General features: G+C 38.5%; 1 protein-coding gene across 1 annotated transcript in view; it reads left to right on the top strand.

Moving 5' to 3' along the window:
• The window catches only part of LOC308258931 (UPF0538 protein C2orf76 homolog), a gene marked incomplete at its 3' end in the record, with an annotated part of 42,591 nt that overhangs the window by 13,388 nt on the left and 11,853 nt on the right, over window positions 1-17,350 (top strand). The window contains exons 3-4 of the mRNA XM_080689561.1: window positions 6,390-6,440; window positions 10,437-10,474. Of these exons, the coding sequence (XP_080545687.1) occupies window positions 6,390-6,440; window positions 10,437-10,474 (89 nt within the window). The remainder of the gene's footprint in view (window positions 1-6,389; window positions 6,441-10,436; window positions 10,475-17,350) is intronic.

Below are 17,350 nucleotides of genomic sequence, written 5' to 3'. Positions count from 1 at the left end.
TAGATGTTAATCAGCTGGTTTTAATGCAGAGGTACCATAATATATTACCTTGTATAGATGACTACTTTTCCAGATCCAGGATAGTATGCCAACCATTACCTAGCTAATATATAAGACATTTTAATTATTCTTTGACTTAGAAGCATTTCAGTGCTCTGTAATCCTTCAAATCTTACTTCTGAATGTAAAGCATTTCACTTGCGAAAAGAAGAGAGCAGAGGTTTGCTTGGCCTTCTAGCTCAGGATCCCTTCTTCATATGCTGTTACCTCTGGTGGTATATTACTTTGTAAAGTGTCTGTTCCATGGGGGGATGTGCTAGAATAGTTAGAAGGATTTCCTTTTTATCTTTATGTATTTCTTCATATCTTGTATCCTCCCAGTTTCCTCTGTTATTAGCATTGTATATACCTGGGCATACATGTAATCTCTGTACTTGGGAGGCTGAGACAGGAGGATCACAGGTTTGAAGCCAGCCTCAGCACCTTAGTGAGACCTGCGGTAACTCAGCAAGACCCTGTTTCAAAATAATAAAAAAAAGGGCAAGGGGTGTAACTCAGAGGTAGAATGCCCCTGGGCACCCAGTACACTTTCCCACATATTGTACATTAGTATGCTGCATTTGTTATGATTAATGAGCAAATACTGATACATTATCATTAACTAAAGTCCTTAGATTTTCCGGATTTTCTTAGTTTCTACCTCTGTCCTTTTTCTGTTCCAGGGTCCCATCCAGGATCTCACATTGCATTTGGTTGATGTCTCAAGCTGGCTGTCACAGTTGCTCAGACTCCTTGTTGCTGAGGATTTTGACAGCTCTGAGGCGTGCTGGTCATTGTACTATAGGATGCTCCTCTTTGGGTTTGTTTGATGTCTTTCTCACTTGCCTCATGTCACATTGAGAGTCTGTACTCTCCACACGGCTTAGGGTCGTCTGTGTTTACTCTAACACCTGGCTGAGGTTGTGTTAGCTTTTGCCACTGTAAAGTTACTCCTTTTTCCCCTCCCTTTTTGTACCAAACTCTTCAGAAGCAAGTCATATGCACAGTACACAGTTAAAGAGTGGAGAGTCATATTTCCCTCCCTTTAGGGTGGAACCCCTCCATAATTTATATGGAATTCTTCTGCATGTGAGATTTTATTTGTTTGTTTTTATTTATTTATTCTTAATACTTTCTACCTCTGAGCTACGCCCTAGCCCTATTTTTTATTCTTTATTTGGAAACAGGGTCTCACTGAGTTAGTTGCAAAGGGCCTCACTAAGTAGTAGCTGAGGCTGTCTGTGAATCCAGATCCTCTTGTCCCAGTCTCTCAAATGCTGGGATTACAAGCATGTACCACCATGCCCAGCAAGGTTGTACTTATTTTAATCTTATTAATTTGCTCAAATTTGACCATTGGGAGCTCCTCCAGTGGGCTCCTGTGTCCCTGTGCCTCGGGCCACCCTTGGATATATACCATGTGCGTGTGTGTGTATGTGTATGATGAGCACTTCCTTACTCCTCCCGCGTGACAGGAAGCCCTGGGCTTGCCTTGCGTGCTTCTTGTCCCAGTCCTGGACAGCTTGGGCTGACCAGACCTCGGGGCCTCGCTGCTCTCCACTGAGTTATATTTATTTGTTTACGAGTGTTTTTTGCTGCATACCATGGGCAACTATTAGTGGCACTGACAGCACAATGAACAAAGCAAGCTGGGGCCCATGCCCTCATGGAACCAGTATTTGTTCTGGTGTGTGTTGGATGCTGTCTGAGGTTTTGAAAAGACTGAATTAGTAGAGAATAGACACAGCAATAGGTAAACAGACAAAGCTATAACTAAAAAAAAATCTCACGAAGGCAGCAGTATCAGAGAAGACCCCTCCTTTGGGTTGGGCTGTCAGAGTGGGCGACACTAGAGCTGAGATCTAAAGGAAGAAAGAGAAGAGGTGCTTTCTCGGGCCTGGGTCACTGTCCCTTCTCTCTGAGGTCTCTAAATGATAGTCTTCATGGAGCCACCTGTTTTTTACCTCACATCTTTCCTCCAGGCTTTTCATTGCCCAGTTCAGGAAATACCAGTAGTAGTGCATTGAATAGATTTCATTCTTCTTTCTGATGTTTGATGAATCCTTTTCTTTGGCCCATATTCTTTTCTTTTCTTTTTTTTATAGTACTGAGGATTGAACTGAGCTACATCCCTAGCCCTCTTTATTTTTTTATTTAGAAACAGCTGAGGTTGGCAATGAACCTGTCTGTCTCAGACTCTCCAGTCCTGGGATTACAGGAATGTGCCAGTATGCCTATCTTTAGCCCATAATTCATGTTCATATATTCTCTCTTTATATACTGGAGATTGAACACAGGGTCATTCTACCTCTGACCTGTACCCCAGATCCTTTAATTTTTTGTTTTGAAACAGGGTCTCACCAGCTTGCTGAGGGTCTCACTGCTTCCTCAAACCTGTTGTCCTCCTGTCTCAGCCTCCCAGGCACTAGAATTACAAGCATGAGCCACCACACCCAGCTTGGCCAGTGACTCTTAAGAGAGTGTTACGGTTAGAAAATAAAATGTTCTTGGACCTCTTGCTCTGGAGACATCTGTGCGGAGGTGTGTTTCTTAGGGTGTGGCTGAGTACAGTGTGCTTGCACTGGCCCCATCCAGCAGCAGCATGTAACTCTGACCCTCTCCCTGACCTTTTGCTCTTTCTGTTCCCTGCCATCATGCCCTAAGCACCTGTTGCCCCAGCTCCTGCTTGGCAGCCAGGGTAAAATGGACTCCAGCGAATCGATTGAGATCTCCAGATCTTTGAGCAAATAAACTTTCTGTCTGCAGTTTTTGTGTGTGCAGTATTCTGGGTCACAGTGGCGAGAATGCTGACTAAGAGACTAAGGAGCAAGATGGATAAAATGCAGAGTCTGTGCCCTGGGAAGCGTAAGTGAGAGCTTTCAGATTGGTGTCTGGCAGACAGGTAATGCACTCAGACGTTTCCTTTGGCCAACAGTGTTTTAAATCCCCAGACTTTGAGCGTTTCCATTGAAATAGTTAGTGGAGCCCACCTAGGGCCTGTGTGCTTGTAGCATCATGTCCAATCAGAACTGGAAAGACAGAAGCCCCTTTTGGTGGGGTACAGGCTTTCAGATCTACAGCTCCCTCTTGCTTCATCTGCTTTCCTTATCTGTTGTAGCAGCGTTAACTCTGTATCAGAGAGGTGTGTTAGGCCTAGAAGATAGAGATTTGCTAAAGCCCAAAGCACAGCAGTAATGTCAAGGAACACAGAATGAACACAAACACAGCCTTCATAAGTAACCTGCATTCTTGCATATAGATGGCAGGAAACAAATGGTTTGTTAATGTCGCGCTCAGGATGGCCATTTTACAAGAAACTGAATCACAGAGCCCTGGGGAGGTCTGGATAGTGTCAGCTACACATAATGGTGGTGCCTGTGGCCTGCAACTCAGAAATAACTTTGTTTTTTAATAAAGATGTCTTTCTTGCTCAAGTCCTTGTCTTTTAACGTAATTGGGCTGTATGTGGCACGCCGACTTGGGTCTGGGAATATTGTTGCCTGTCTGGGCCCATGTGAACACATCTAGCTTAAAGTCACTTCAGGATGGATTTGTTTTATGTTTAAATATCTTCTGCAGGTGGATGTCCAGTTTTTTTCAGCACCATTTATTGAAGAGATTATCCTTTCCCCAGCATGTGTTTTTGGCACTTTTACCAAAAAAACAGTTCTAAGTGTATGGATTTATTTCTAGGCTTTCTGTTTTGTTCCACTGGTTTACATATTTGTTTTTTTATGCCAGTACCAAGCTGTTTGGATTCCTGTAGCTTTGTAGTTTATTTTGAAATCAGGGAGTATGATTTGTTCTTTTTGCTCAAAATTGCCTTGGTTATTTGGAGGCTTTTGTAGTTTCATATGACTGTACAGTTGGTTCTTCTATTTCTGTGAAGACTCTCTTTGCTATTGGAGAGAGAAGAGTTGCATTATCTGTGCCAGTCTTGGGAAACATCTTTGATACTAATTTTTAAAATGTATTGACTTCAAATGCTTTGGCATTAATTTTAAAATAGAGCTTAGGCACTCAGGGAAGGAACCTTGCAGAGTTCCTGGAACTAAGGGTGATTAGCAAGAGCATAGAGGTAGCCCAGGGTCTTTGCATTTATTTATTTATTTATTTATTTATTTATTTATTTATTTATTTATTTATTTATTTTTGGTGGTTGTACTGGAGTTCCTCCGGGCTACACTCCCAGACCTGTTTTTATATTTTTATTTGGAAACAGGTCCTTAAGCCTGTGAGGCTGGCTTCAAACCTGCGTGATCCTCCTGTCTCCGCCTCCCAAGGTGGGGGGGACTTGAGCCTTTGCATTTTTAAGATAAGTAACTCCTGGCATTCTGGCAGGCAGGCTAGGATGTGGGAGGAGGGCACAAGCCTTCAAGAGATACCTAACTTCCGATCACCAGGGATTATCAAAATAACACATTTTGGGTCTTAAAGATTTGAGTTTATTCCTATAGGAAGAAGACTTTTGGTCAGATAGGATGTAAGATAGTGAATCCCCACATCAAAAGACTTGCCCTGGAGATGGGGCAGATCTAGTTGGGTCAGGAAAATGGTTGGTTAAGCAGATATACAGGATAAAATTCTTTGTAAAAACTGTTCTGTATCCAAAACTCCAGTAACTTATTTTCAAGTTACTCCACTGCACCCCTCTGGTGTAGTGCTTTATAAGTTCTGTCATATTTATCTACCTTTGTAATAATAAAATTACTTAAGTTAACAGCAGAAGAATTTGGCTATTCTCTTTCTAAAATAGCTCAGAACAAGAACCTGTGCCTATATCTTACACCGGAGCGGTTTTGCTGTACCACCCTAACAGTTTTTCCTTAGGAGCAGGCTGCTGTGAGTCTGATCCAGGCATGCTGGGCTGGGTGCTTCTAATGTCCAGTCAGGGTGAGAACTATACTCTTAAGGACCTCAGCCTGGTGCAGACACACCCTTGCTGCAAGAGTCACCACTGCAACATGAGCTCTCAGGAGTGGGGACTCCTTTTGGTAACTGCTTTAAATGCTTGTAATATAAGGGAGTGCGTTGTATTTTAATTGTGGGTATGTATTTAACCTCTAAAAGGCAAATGCACTTAAAAATATCTTTCCTAATTCTGATGGGTAGGTTTTGTTTGTTCAGTTTCTTTAATAACTAGCACATTTTTGTGGGTTTTTTTGTTTTGTTTTGGTGGTACTGGGGTTCCTGGAAACCCTTCTACCTCCGGGCTACACCCCAAACACTTATTTTTTATATTTTTATTTGGAAACAGGGTCTCTTAAAGCCAGCGGGGCTGGCTTCAAACCTGTGCGATCCTGCTGTCTTGTCTCCCATGCACAGGGATTACAAGCGTGCGCCACCACACCCGGCACATTTTTGTGGTTTTAAGACCAGAACCTAAAAGCAATACAGTAGAAATTCTTTCCTCTTCTGTTCTTTATCAGTGCACCAGGCCCCTGCACCTATGTAAGTACAAGCAAATACAAACCTTTTTTTCTTATATTATCCCCTTTTTGCTCAAAAGGTGGCTTACTAAAAATAATTTTCTCCTTATACCTCTTTACCCTTGACATGTTTTGAACTTGACATATTTTGAATATTTATATTAATAGAGAATTTTCTTCTTTTTTATGGTTGAAAAATATTTCATTGTTTCTGTATATTATAATTTATTTAACAACCGCCTCATTGAAGGGCATTGGATTTTTCTAAACATTTGCTCGCAAGCAATGCTGCAGTGGTAACCTTGTATGCATGTCATTTCATATGCACACACGTGGTGTGCAAAGCATATCTCTGTGATAAATTTCTTGAGGTGAAATGGTCTGGGCCAAGGAATGTATGCATATATGATTTTAGTATGTTACTAAATTTCTTTTGTACGGGTTGTATCATCAGATAATATGAATTAAAACATACAGTATTAAGAATATAATTTTAAAGTATATTTGCTCTGTCCTTGTTTAGAGGACTTATTTTATAGGTTATCTGAATTTTGATAAAAATAATAAGATGGTTCTAGGTCATTGGTTCCCACTATGGCCAAGGATCCTCAGGGGGCTTTTGGATTCATATGCTAAACAACAACTATGTAGAATATAAATAATGTCTCACAGATGTATATTACAGGTTTCAAGTGCAGATGCTGCTATATTTAATAAAGTACTAATTCTTTTCATAGTGTACCAGGTTATTAGTTAATAATTGCTCACTGTCCTGCTGGCTGTTCCACTGTTGCACTGGCCCTTTTGTGCTGATGCCATGTTAAATTCATTTGTAACTCAGCCAGTGGATGCAGAAGAATAGAACCAAAAGACTATCTTTTATTCAAATACTTTGTATTAAAAATAATCTTTCTCTTGTAGATGTCCCTTTGAGGATGAGCCTGCCACCACCATTCAGAAATTATAAATATGGTAAACAATATTTCTTACTCTTCTAAAATGCATATTAATACAATTTTACACTAGTTTTTTTTTTTTTTTTTTTACATAAATTGGATTTGGTTTCAAGAGTTCATTTACTCAGTAAGTAAAAACCAGTTTGAATGTTTGGAATCCTAGTATACTGTTGAAGTCAGTTGTGATTGTGTAGGGAAATGGCGCATTTGTGAGGAACAGCATGTTTGGCAAAACTGTTTCAAAAATGAGTTTCTTTGCCAGGTAATCAGAAAAGGAAACATGACTGACAGCTGGGAATTTAAAGAAGATTATTTAACATTTTAACTGCCAATACTTTTAGCATCTTATATAGTAATTTTATGCATTGTAATTGGAGATTTTAAAATATAGTAATAAGGCCAGACGCTGGATATCATTATCCACTATAAAGGTGGTACCCAGCAAACTTGAATTTGAGACATTACTTGAAAGTTATGTTGCACCTAATAAATATTTCTATTAATTGGTGCAGACATTTTTAAAGTATGAATTTTTTATTACCTTAGATCATTTTTTGGAGTGGCTTTTCATTCTGTTCCCATTTGATAGGGCAACCTGTGACCTACAAGCCTTTGAAATCACAGTCTTTTCCGTGAGTCTGCATTTTAATATCCAAAGACTAATTGTGAGGTCATGAGGGGTAGCCAAGCAGAAGTTGAAGGCATTGAGTGGAAAGTGCTTTGATTTATTGGACCTAAAGAATTTACATACTCAGTATTGAATAAGAGAAAGGAATGAAAAGCATGATTAGGGTAAATATGAAACTTCTCAATTGTGGCTTTTGAAGTATAATGCTTTGAAATGTAGCCTTAAACCTGAATCAACCTGCTGATGCCATTTCAAATTAGCGTGCTTACATATGGTTCCCATTTTTGCATGATGTATGGTGTATCTATATGCAAACTTGTGCTCCATGTAAGTTATTTCAAAAGCTAAATTTTAAATAATGGAAGCATCAGAATATTGTGAGTAGCTAAGCATCATTGTAGTGGATAATGTACCTTTTAGATTACTTCATCTCATTAACACCTTTCATCCTAAAATTTCTATATATTCAGGTGAATTGGTAGAAAAAAAGGAATACATTTGTCTGGGAAGAAATTATAGAACCAGCAGTGTTTTGATAGACTTCAGGGAGCTCTTTGTCTTTGTTATGCTCCTTAATAGTCAGCAGCTTTGTATTGACAAGGAAAGGCTCTGGAGGGTTACTTTTTAACTGTTGTCATCCAGGAATTCCTGCATAGCCTGTGAGAACACTGCCATGGGTGGGGAGTGGGAAGGAAGCAGAGTCAGATTTCAGTGTGGCTGGTTACAGTCTCTGCGCCCTTGAGCAAAGAGCTGTCTGTCCCAGCCACCCACTGTCTGAGATTTCAGAGCCCCTCCTCCCATTTATTTGTCATCTTCATCTATTATCCATTTAACCACTCATGCTACTTAATTTTGAATCCTTATTGCCTAGATGGTGTGCTTGTTGACTGAGGTAGAGAACAGTGGCTAATCCGTCTGTTTCATAAGGCTGTGTGGAATTAAACTGGGTATGTGCCAACTAGTTAAATGCCCCATACATATATTTTGTTTATAAGGTTCCCTTTCTCAAGAAATTTGCACTCAGAAAACAATGTCCACAGATGTTGTTTTTGTTAATAATAAGCTTTCTTTCTTCCTTCTTTCCTTCCTTCTTTTTTTTAAGAAGTCAAAACAAGTGAGGGAGATGATTCAACAGAAAAAAGGACTTTCACATGTACCTCTGTCTAGGCTGTCATTTTTTCTTCCTTACCCTCTTATTGGGTCTTGCCAATTTCTATTAGAGAGAAAAATTTGGCAAAAATTTTGTGTTCAAAGCATAGATTTTTTTATTCTAGGTTTTCTGAAATGTAAAAGCGTATTAGCAAAATATATAGAACATGATTAATATTTATAAGGTCAAACTACAGTTTTGCAGGTTGATTAAAACAGACTAAGTTTCTTTTATTAAAAAAATTACTGTTGGCTTCTCTAACTTGTCTCAAATAATAAACTGATACCGATTTTAGGTGGGAAAAGGAGTGTAATAGGTAACTCAGAATAATAGATAATCCAAAAGTCACAGTTATTTTCTTATGTCCATTATGAGTTTATTTTTAGCATCTGTGGCATATATACATTCTTATTGTGAATATTTTACTTAGGTTAGATTTATTTTTATTTCTTACGAATATAGAATTATAGTAGTTACAGTCCTAGGATACTTGTGTTAAAAATTACAGTTTTTGACTCTTTTAAATAATTCATAATTTAGAGTTCTTAACTGCATGATAGGTGCCTATTTTTCTGTATTATGTCAATGTTGTCAAATTGAAGTCTTTACTAGGGAATGAACCTTAGCTATACCCCCAGTGCTATTTTATTTTTTTTATTTTGAAATGGGTCTTACTAAATTGTGAAGGCTGTTCTTGAGCCTGCAATCCTCCTGTCTCAACCTCTCAGGTACTAGGGTTATAGGCATGTGCCATCATGCTGGGCTAAACTTAGGTCTTTTTTAAAAAAAAATAGATTCTTTTATTTTATATCACTGTTGGCATTTTTTGTTACAGCATGATTAATAAGAATAAATTCTATTGAAGGTTGAAAGTTTATTTAGATAAAATGATAATACAGTCACCAAGTGGCTAAATAAAACCGAGTGGAGAATTAAAAAGGTTTTGAATTTAGACTTGTTGAATGGCTATGCCTACAGTATTATCGCAGCATTAGAACTTTACTCAGGTGTGGAGAAATTGCCTATTGCAAAAGCACTTTGTGGCCTGACTTCAGTGTAAACAGATTAAGGATGAAGCTGGGTTTGAAGAAAGCAAACTAGATGGATAAGCCTTTGCAGTATTTTCCAAGAATCAAAAATTGGTATTATTTTGGCAATTAACAGCTTTACTCAAATGACCAGTGATTCTAAGTAGTTAGGATTTCCTGAGTGGTGACACTTTTTCAGCCTGATACCTCCTATCACTGTATTTATTCTGAGAGCTTAATAAATTTTTTTTTTTTTTTTTTTTGGTGGTACTGGGGGTGGCACCCAGAGGCTTTCTACCTCCGGGCTATACTCCCAGACCTATTTTTGGAAACAGGGTCTCACTAAGTTACCGAGTGCCTCACTAAGTAGCTGAGGCTGGCTTTGAACCTGTGTGATCCTCCTGTTTCAGCCTCCCAAGTGCAGGGATTACAAGTGTGCGCCACCACGCCCGGCTTCGAGCTTAATAAAATTTTTAAACTGTTTTTGTTAATGTCTGGCTTGATATCTGTAACATATATACTAATTAGGTATCACATATAACTATTATATATGTATTTTTAACTTAATTTGCTTAAAATTATATTTAAAAAAAAGGATTAGTGTGATTTTCTTGTTTTCAGATCTAAAAACATGTGCTGAGTTGATTTTGGGTTTTGACACCATACATAGTTATTGTGTTCAAGGGCCAGAGCTTTAAAGTATCTTTGTACCTTTATCTGTGTGTGCATGTCTGTGTGTGTTTCCATGCTGGGGATGGAACTCAGGGTGTCTCACAGGCAAGGTAAGTACCCTACCACTGAGCTACATCCCCTAGTTCCCTGTACTTATTTTATTTATTTATTATTTTGTTTCATCTAACACTGAGGATTGAACCTAGAGGCATTCTACCTCCGAGCTACACCCCTAGCCTTATTATTATCATTATTATTATTATTATTATTATTATTATTATTATTATTATTTTGAGACGGTCTCACTAAAGCAGCTGAGGCTGGCTGTGAACCTGCACTCTTCCTGTCTGCCTCCCAAATACTGGGATTCCAAGTGTATGTCACCATGCCTGGCTTCCCCATAATTTCATCTTTAATTTTATGATTTGCAAAAGTAACTTTTCTTTTACTGTACAACAGATTCTTAAGTGGATCTGGTTATAAGGCAAGGACTAATATTCTGTATAAAGAGACAACCTGCTTTTTCTTTTCCAGATAAACTGAAGATTATTCATCAACCACATAAATCAAAGGTATGTTCCACATGTGTGGTATCTGGCATATAACAATAATCAGCATTGGTTGGGTTGGTGAGTAAGTGAACACATGGATATCTAAATATTTTTCTTTGTTGTAGCATTTTTAATTTTGTAGCTTTCCTTTCTATAGCCTTATTTTCTTTTCAAAAAAAAAAGCTGCATCATAAATATTTGTTAATAGTAGGTCTTTAATATCATGTTCTTTATCTCAGATGTATTTATGTAAACATAAAATTTGATAAAGTAAATAAAATAAGCATAACACTTGATGAAGTAAATTCACATATATAAAGGAAGCCACTTATTATCTGGCAGTCTAGTCTTTTCTTAAGTCAAAAGAAGCATAGACCCAGGAGCAGATGTGGGTAATGTGTTTGGCTCGGTGCTGGCACTAAGGGAAGGCTCAGTCCATTGGCCCACTCCACAGAGGGCACGGCCTGCAATTCTAAAGTTGTCTTGTTGTCCCCAGCAAGAGCTTTTTATTAAATTGTGTGTTATATGTCTATATTTCTCTTTTCTGACTTTCTTAGAGTAATGTTTTTTGAAGCCACAATGACAGGTTTGCTTCTTATTATAGATGGTAGTCTTTTTCCTTGGGTTTCAAGGCTCTTACTCTGTGATGGGAACTGCTCAAGGACAAGGGGCTATATCTTACTCTTTACACCTCTTCTATTTCTAGTACCTAATGCAAGGCCTTCATGGGAATGTTCCATAACCGTGTGTGTGTGTGTGTGTGTGTGTGTGTGTGTGTGTGTGTGTGTGTGTGTGTTTTACTGGGCGTTGAACCCAAGGGGATTCTACCTCTGAGCTATACCCCTAGGCCTTTTTATTTTTTATTTTGAAATAGAAGTTCCTGAGGGAATAAAGTACTTATGAATTCCCTTTTTTTGCATTCTCGTGTCTAATCATAAATGTACTTCATTAGCTCAGTTACCTTCCAAATAAATGAATGTATGTCATTGATCACACACAAAAACAATATAAGGGTATCCTGTTGCCTATAAATTAGTAACTTTGTGAGGATTTTCTTCTGTATGTGCAAATTTTACATCCATTATCAAATACTTGAAAATGTCTTGCCCACACAGGTGTCTGCAGCTGCAGTGCAGTAGCTGTCCCTCTTGTGGGTTCTAAAATATTTCATTGCTGTGTCTGGCTGCAGACTTCATCTCTTTTCCCTTCTTCAGGCCAGGTGTGTTCTCAACCTGTTTCCTTCAAAGTAAAGAAGAGGAAGTATGGTTCTATTTTACAAGGAAGTTATACCCACACACAGTGAAGTTAAAATGAAGCAATATATTCTTTGAAAAAAATTGGAGAGCATCATGTGTCATCTTGTTCTCCATTCTGTGTTGCATTTTTACATCATTGGTCTTGTTCGTATGCTCATGTTTCCCAGAGGGAGAATTAATATGCTTCCTTTTTCCTAATGAAGACATAGTTCATCATGTTCAAATAATCAGTATCATATGTAAAACATCATTTTCTTCTACCTCCTATAGGTTGAAGAAAAATCTTAAAATAATTACTTATATTAAAAATACTTATTCCTCCCTGGTATGTTATATATACAGTCATCCGTTGGGATTGGTTCCAAGACTCCAGCAGACATTGAAATCCATGGATGCTCAAGTCCTTTATATAAAATGGTGTATGATTCATGCATAACCTATGCACATTCTCCCTTATATGGGTTTTTTGGGGGAGGGGCAGTACTAGAGATTAAACCCAGGGACATTCTATCTCTGAGCTTTACCCCCAGCCTTATTTTTTATTCTTTATTTTGAAACAGGGTCTCACTAAATTGCAGAGGGTCTCACCAAGTAGCTGAGGCTGTCCGTGAACCTCTGATCCACCTGTCTCAGCCTCCCAAGTACTGGGATTACAAGCATGTACCACCATGCCCAACTCTCACATATATTTTAAATCATACTTAATACCATATAATTGCAGTATAGATAGTTGTTGTGCTACATTGTCTATGGAATAATGTGAAGAAAATCTTCCTACATGTTTAGCACAGACACAGCCAGTATTGGCCCAATCTTGTTTTCAATCTTCAATTGTTTGGAGCCACAAATGCCCCATACTCAGACACAGAGGACTGACTGTGGTTGTAAAATTAGGGCTTATTTTTCCAATTAAATAATGTGTTGTTTAAGGGGGATCCTCAAAACAAATTAAATCACTTAGAATGTTTCTGGACTCTGGCTTTAAAAACTTTAATCCATTCTAGTTATGTAGAGGTTCTGTACTCTGGGACTATTTCTACAAATTCCCAAGGAATTCCATACATTTTTACAGATACAATTTTAAAACTTCACCTAGTGTTCTCATGTGCGCCTTATTTGACTGCCAGGCAGTTTTCTCATTTCCAAGTGACTGTCGTCCTTCCATATTCTGTCCCCATCTGTGGGTCCTATCACATCTCTGGCCAGGCCAGTCAGTTTTCTAGCCCAGTTGGAATTTTTAACCTCTTTCCTCAGCCAGGAGGAGAAATTTTCATATCAGCCCCATTTATTTTTGTTTTTATTTTTTAGGTACTGGGGGTTGAATTCAAGGGTTCTCTCCCTCTGAGCTGCACCCCCAGCCTTATTTATTTTGGAAAGGGTCTCACTGAGTTGCTGAGGGTCTCGCTCAGTTGCTGAGGCTGCCCTACAACCTGCTGTCCTTCCGGCTCAGCCTCTCAAGTTCCAGGATCACAGACATGTGACACCACATCTGGCTAAGGCCTGTATCTAAATGAACCCCCCCCCCCCCAATACTAGAGATTGAGCCCAGGGGCCTTCTGCCTCTGAGTTACACCCTAGTCCTATTTTTTATTCTTTATTTCGAAACAGGGTCTTACTAAGTTGCAGAGAAACTGAGGCTGGCAGTGAACCCATGATCCTTTCTTAGCCTCCCAAGTACTGGGATTACAAGCACGCACCATCACTCCCAGCTTAAATGAACTTATCTAATAAAGGGTCTAGAGACTTTTCTTATTGCAATTACTAGGTGTCCTCAGAACTTTCTTCCTATCACAGTAGAAAGGTTGTCTGGATACCCACGAGGGCCCCCTCTTTGGACTATGAGCTTAAGTGTTGCTGAGCAATTGAATCAACAATTGAGTGCAAGTAATTATCATCCTATGACTGTGCTTTGCTTAAGAAATTGGTAAAAATGTGTATGTGTGTATTATGGATTGTAATCAGGCTGTTTATAATCAGAATAATTTCTACTAAAAAGATATGAGATAAAAACTTTTAATTTCTATCTTGTATTTTGTGAGGTTAGAAATCAGATATCTAGTCTTGTTGAAGGCATGTAAAAGGAAGAAACCATTTCCTGGAGTAGACTTCATAAGAAATGTACAAGGTCTTTAAGAAGGAAAATTTTATTTTATTTATTATTAGTTTAACATGGTACTAGGGATTGAATCCAGGGCCTCACCCATACCAAGCAAACACTCTACCACTGAACTGCACCCTCAGCCCAGAAGAAGATTTTAAAGTGCTACTGTTCTTCTCTACCCCTTGCCACAAACATACTTAAAAACAAGAACCTAAATTCTGAGATTAATTGTACAGACTCACTGATGTGAGCGCCTCTTAAGACCTCTGCATTTTATTATGTTAAATTTTATTTCAGTGTAACAAAAATGTGAGACATCAGTGAGGAACCCAGGATAAGATTTACATAGAAACACTTAGGTTACTTTGCATAGGAAGATGCAACAGCAGGAAGATGTCAGTTCTCTCCTAGTTAATTTACAAATTTAATGCCACCACATTAAAATAACAAAAATAGCTGTGTGTGTGTGTGTGTGTGTGTGTGTGTGTGTGTGTGTGTACTAAAGAAGCTTATTATAAAGTTAATATATAGAAGTAAATAAAAATAGAATGAAAAAGAAGAGAAATTAGTGATTAGCTCTAATATACATTAAGACATAGTATAAAACTATAATAGTTAAAACAGTGTGATACTGTCACATGAATTGGTAGTTCAGTGGCACAGAATTAAAAACCCAGAAGTAGACCCAAATATAGATAGGAATTTATTACATTTCAAAATCTATGGAGAAAATTTGGAGGATCCAGTAAATGGAATTGAAACAGCTAATTAGACATCTAGAAAACAGTTAAATTGAATCCAAAACTTAAGCCAAAATAAGTCCTCACTGATTTAATAGCTCACATGTAAAAGTTAAACCCATAGGTGAGGTTAGAGATGAAACAGATTGAAGCCCAGTTGATAATTTGTTCAAGCTGGGTGATGGATGTTTGACAGGGAGTTTATTATAGTACCCTGTATATATCATATATTTGAAGTTCAACATAATTACAAGTTTATAAAATAGAATTCATAAGACTAATGAAAACATGGAATTTAAAAATTAATTTTGGAATAGAGCAGGTCTGTATGATAGAAAACTGAATAACCATAAAAGACTAATACATTTTGCTTCATTAACTTATTGAATAAAAATTATTTCAGTGCCCTCTATTTTTTAAAGAAACACTATACTGCCGGGCGTGGTGGCGCACGCTTGTAATCCCCGTGCTTGGGAGGCTGAGACAGGAGGAGCGCACAGGTTCGAAGCCAGCCTCAGCTACTTAGTGAGGTTCTTAGCAACTTAGTGAGACCTTGTTTCCAAAAAAAAAAAAATATATATATATATATATTATATAATTTATATATATTATATAGAGTATGTATGTATGTATAAAAAGGTCTGGGAGTATAGCCCAGAGGTAGAAAGCCTCTGGGTTCCACCTCCAGTACCACCAAAAAAAAAAAAAAAAAAGAAGAAGAAACACTATAAGAAGAGAAACAAATATAAAGTGGGGAAAATTTTCCTTGCTGACAGAAAAGGCCCATTTCCCTAAATATACAAGGATATCATACACCTGCAATTCATAAATTATCCTACAACTTCATTAAAGACCAGAGAATATTAACAAACATTCAAAATAAGTCCAAATTAAGACTATACTTAGTCTACATCTCCCGGATTGGCAAATATTAGCTGGCTGCAGTAGCACCATTGGCAAGGGCTTCAGGAAGCGGGTGGCTGGTGATTAGTGGTGTAGGTATGAATAGGTGCTGCTTCTCTGGAAAGTAACTTAGCAACATCTGCCAAAATAAAAGTTGTAGAAAACTCTGACCCAAGAGTTACACTTCTAGGACATTATCATGAAGTAAAACTGTACATAAACAATCTGATATAGGTACAAGGATCTTCAAGCTAGACTGTTTTTGTTAGCAAGAGATTGGAAACAACCTAAATGCCCATCAGCAAGGATTGGTCTTGTGTGTGTCCCTTCAATGAATTATGAGGCAGCCCTCACTGACGCAGAATTACTTGAAGCCAAATTTTTAAGAGAAAAATAGTAAAGTGTTAGAACATAACATGTAATATGTAGTAGCATATTTGTGTGACAAGGTTTATAGACACATTTCTGCCTGTATTACATGGACAGATATAGACTCTGGAAGGGACAAAGGAGTACTACAAATTCTTTGGAGAACTAGGAGGCTAGTGGATAACGGCTGGGAGGAGACTTATTTTTCACTTGCTATTCACATGTGCTTAGAGAATTTTCTGTCTTGAGTGTGTTCTTTCTTTCTTTCTTTCTTTCTTTCTTTCTTTCTTTCTTTCTTTCTTTTTTTCGGTACTGGGGATGGAACCCAGGAGCATTCTACCTCCAAGCTATACCTCTAGCCCTATTTTTTATTCTTTATTTTGAAACAGGGTCTCACTGAGTTGTAAAGGGCCTCACTAAGTAGATAAGGCTAGCCGCGAACTATGATCCTCCTGTCTCAGCCTCCCAAATGCTGGGATTAAAAGCGTGTGCCACCATGCCAAGCTTATTCTTTATTTTAAAACAGGGTCTCACTGAATTGCAAAGGGCCTCATTAAGTAGGTGAGGCTGTCTACGAACCGCAATCCTTCTGTGTCAGCCTCTCCCAAATGCTGGGATTACAAGCATGTGCCACCACATCCAGCTTTATTATTCTAAAGTGATTTTTAATAAGTGTTTTTTCTTTTAGTCCATGTGCTTTGAAGTTCAAGGTCCTGTGCCCTGTGATGAAGTTCATGAGCTGTGGGACATGGCTCTGAATTCCAGGGCTTATTTTTGGTCACTGAGAGACCTTTCACTTCACTCTTTCTCAGCCATAGTCTAGAAATAGGATGTGTTGCTGAACAGCTGCGTTCTGGTAGACATGTGGTGCTGTGTGCTCAGCAAATGGTCATCTCTGTGTTCTTTTCGGGGACAGATCGCAACTCTAGATTTTCACCTATGATTGTGCTATCTAACTGGATTTGTAACTATCACTAGAGAGCAAACTCATCCACCCCACCCCAAATCACATGGAGAAATATTACAGTTAAGGTGAAAGGGGACAAAAGCCTTGTTAGCTTGGGCAAGGGTTTTAGGTACATGGATTTTGGCTATTTGAGGTAAAGTTGTGTCTCTCAGAAGTCAAGTGACAGAAGCTTGAGCTCAACTCCATTTCTGACCAGCCATGTTCCCTGGGCCCATACCTTAACCCTTGCAGGCCCCATAGATTACTGTGTGGATGGCAGGAGAAGATGGTGTCAACTACAGATCAGTGATAGCTAACACAGACAGTGCCTGCTTGTGTGCCTCCTCTTACACCATTTCAGTATGAGGTGATGAAGAAGAGGCTTTCTCTTCCTCTTTTCTAGAGAAGAGGGACTGAGTCTTAGAGTGGCTATATATATTTCACTGAGAACACACAGCTGGATACTGGAGGTAGGGTCTGAACTTGAACCTGGACCTGACTGGAAAGCCAGGCTATTGTGCCGTCTCTGTGGCTCAGTACACTTTGTAGGTCTGCATCATGTATCTGCTCCTTTCCCTCATA

This window comes from Muscardinus avellanarius (genome assembly GCF_963383645.1).
Source record: "Muscardinus avellanarius genome assembly, chromosome: 2".
Lineage (NCBI taxonomy): Eukaryota > Metazoa > Chordata > Mammalia > Rodentia > Gliridae > Muscardinus > Muscardinus avellanarius.
The sequence above is the reverse complement of the archived record's forward strand: the minus strand, read 5'-3'. Positions and strand labels throughout refer to the sequence as shown.